General features: G+C 43.9%; 1 protein-coding gene across 1 annotated transcript in view; it reads right to left on the bottom strand.

Annotated features, from left to right (window-relative positions):
* Positions 1 to 814, bottom strand: part of SPTLC1 (serine palmitoyltransferase long chain base subunit 1) — a gene marked incomplete at its 5' end in the record, with an annotated part of 52456 nt that extends 51642 nt beyond the window's left edge. Inside the window, 1 exon segment of the mRNA XM_027766115.1 lies at positions 707 to 814. Within this exon segment, the coding sequence (XP_027621916.1) occupies positions 707 to 814 (108 nt within the window).
* Between the last annotated feature and the right edge of the window lie 213 nt (positions 815 to 1027).

Below are 1027 nucleotides of genomic sequence, written 5' to 3' on the forward strand. Positions count from 1 at the left end.
AGAGGGCATAGCAGTTAGCGTAATGGCTATGTCGCTGAACTCCTACATAGTCGATGGCGGTTCGAGTCTTGGACCCGATGGCTTAAACTTGTGCTGGGCGTGTGTGTGTGTGCCCAAGATCCCAAGAGAATGGAGTAGAAGGGATTGCGGCATGGCCATCCCCCCCGAGGGCTGATTTCTTGCTTTCTATCTCTCTGTCTCTGTCTTTCTGGCGAGTGCACGAGCCCTTTAGCAAAAACCTCTTAAAAAAAAAAAAAGAAAGAAAAACAAACAAATAAAGAAACAAACAAAACTTGGTTTGGGGTGTGGGCAGACAGGACTCTTCCCGTTCTGAATCTTCTTTATGGAGATCAAGGGAAAATTTATCTTCAGTCTTTGGAAGTAAGTTGTGCTTTTCCTGAGCAACTGAAGAGACCAGAGTGAAGACCTTCAAAGTCTGGCTGTTGCCAGAGCTTCCCCTGATCACCTACCTGTCAGACTGTTTACTCTAAGCAACGTGCATGGGACCGTAGAGTGGTCTTCCTCTGGGAACGACTCTGTCCCTCGCTTTCCCACACTTCACCTACCCTGCTATTTCATTCCCCTCAGTTTCCTTATATCCCAGAACACCTTTTAATATCTGTACTTGAGCCTCTACAAATCCTTCTGAGACGGAGCAACCACAGTCACAATACACTGAACAGTAATTGATGATTTAATTTCTTACCTTGAGTGTAAGATCAGATCGTTCTTGTAATTTATAAGTTTTAGAGAAAAGAAGTCTGATTATCCAGAGTATTAGGATTCCTTCCAAAATAAGATGGTAGGCGGGTGCCTAGGAGTAAGCAGAAAACAAAACAAAAAATCAAAAACTTTCAAAACCTGCATATAAATAAGCACACCTGCATACATTGCCTCGCATGACCTTTAACAGCTAAGGCCACTGGACTCCCACATGGTCGACTGCTGTATGAGTCTCGGACCTGGCGACTGGCTTGCTCTCTCTCTCTCTCACTTTATCCTTACCTGATCAAATTAAAACATAAAT

This window comes from Tupaia chinensis, unplaced genomic scaffold (assembly GCF_000334495.1).
Source record: "Tupaia chinensis unplaced genomic scaffold, TupChi_1.0 Scaffold141173_1, whole genome shotgun sequence".
NCBI lineage: Eukaryota > Metazoa > Chordata > Mammalia > Scandentia > Tupaiidae > Tupaia > Tupaia belangeri.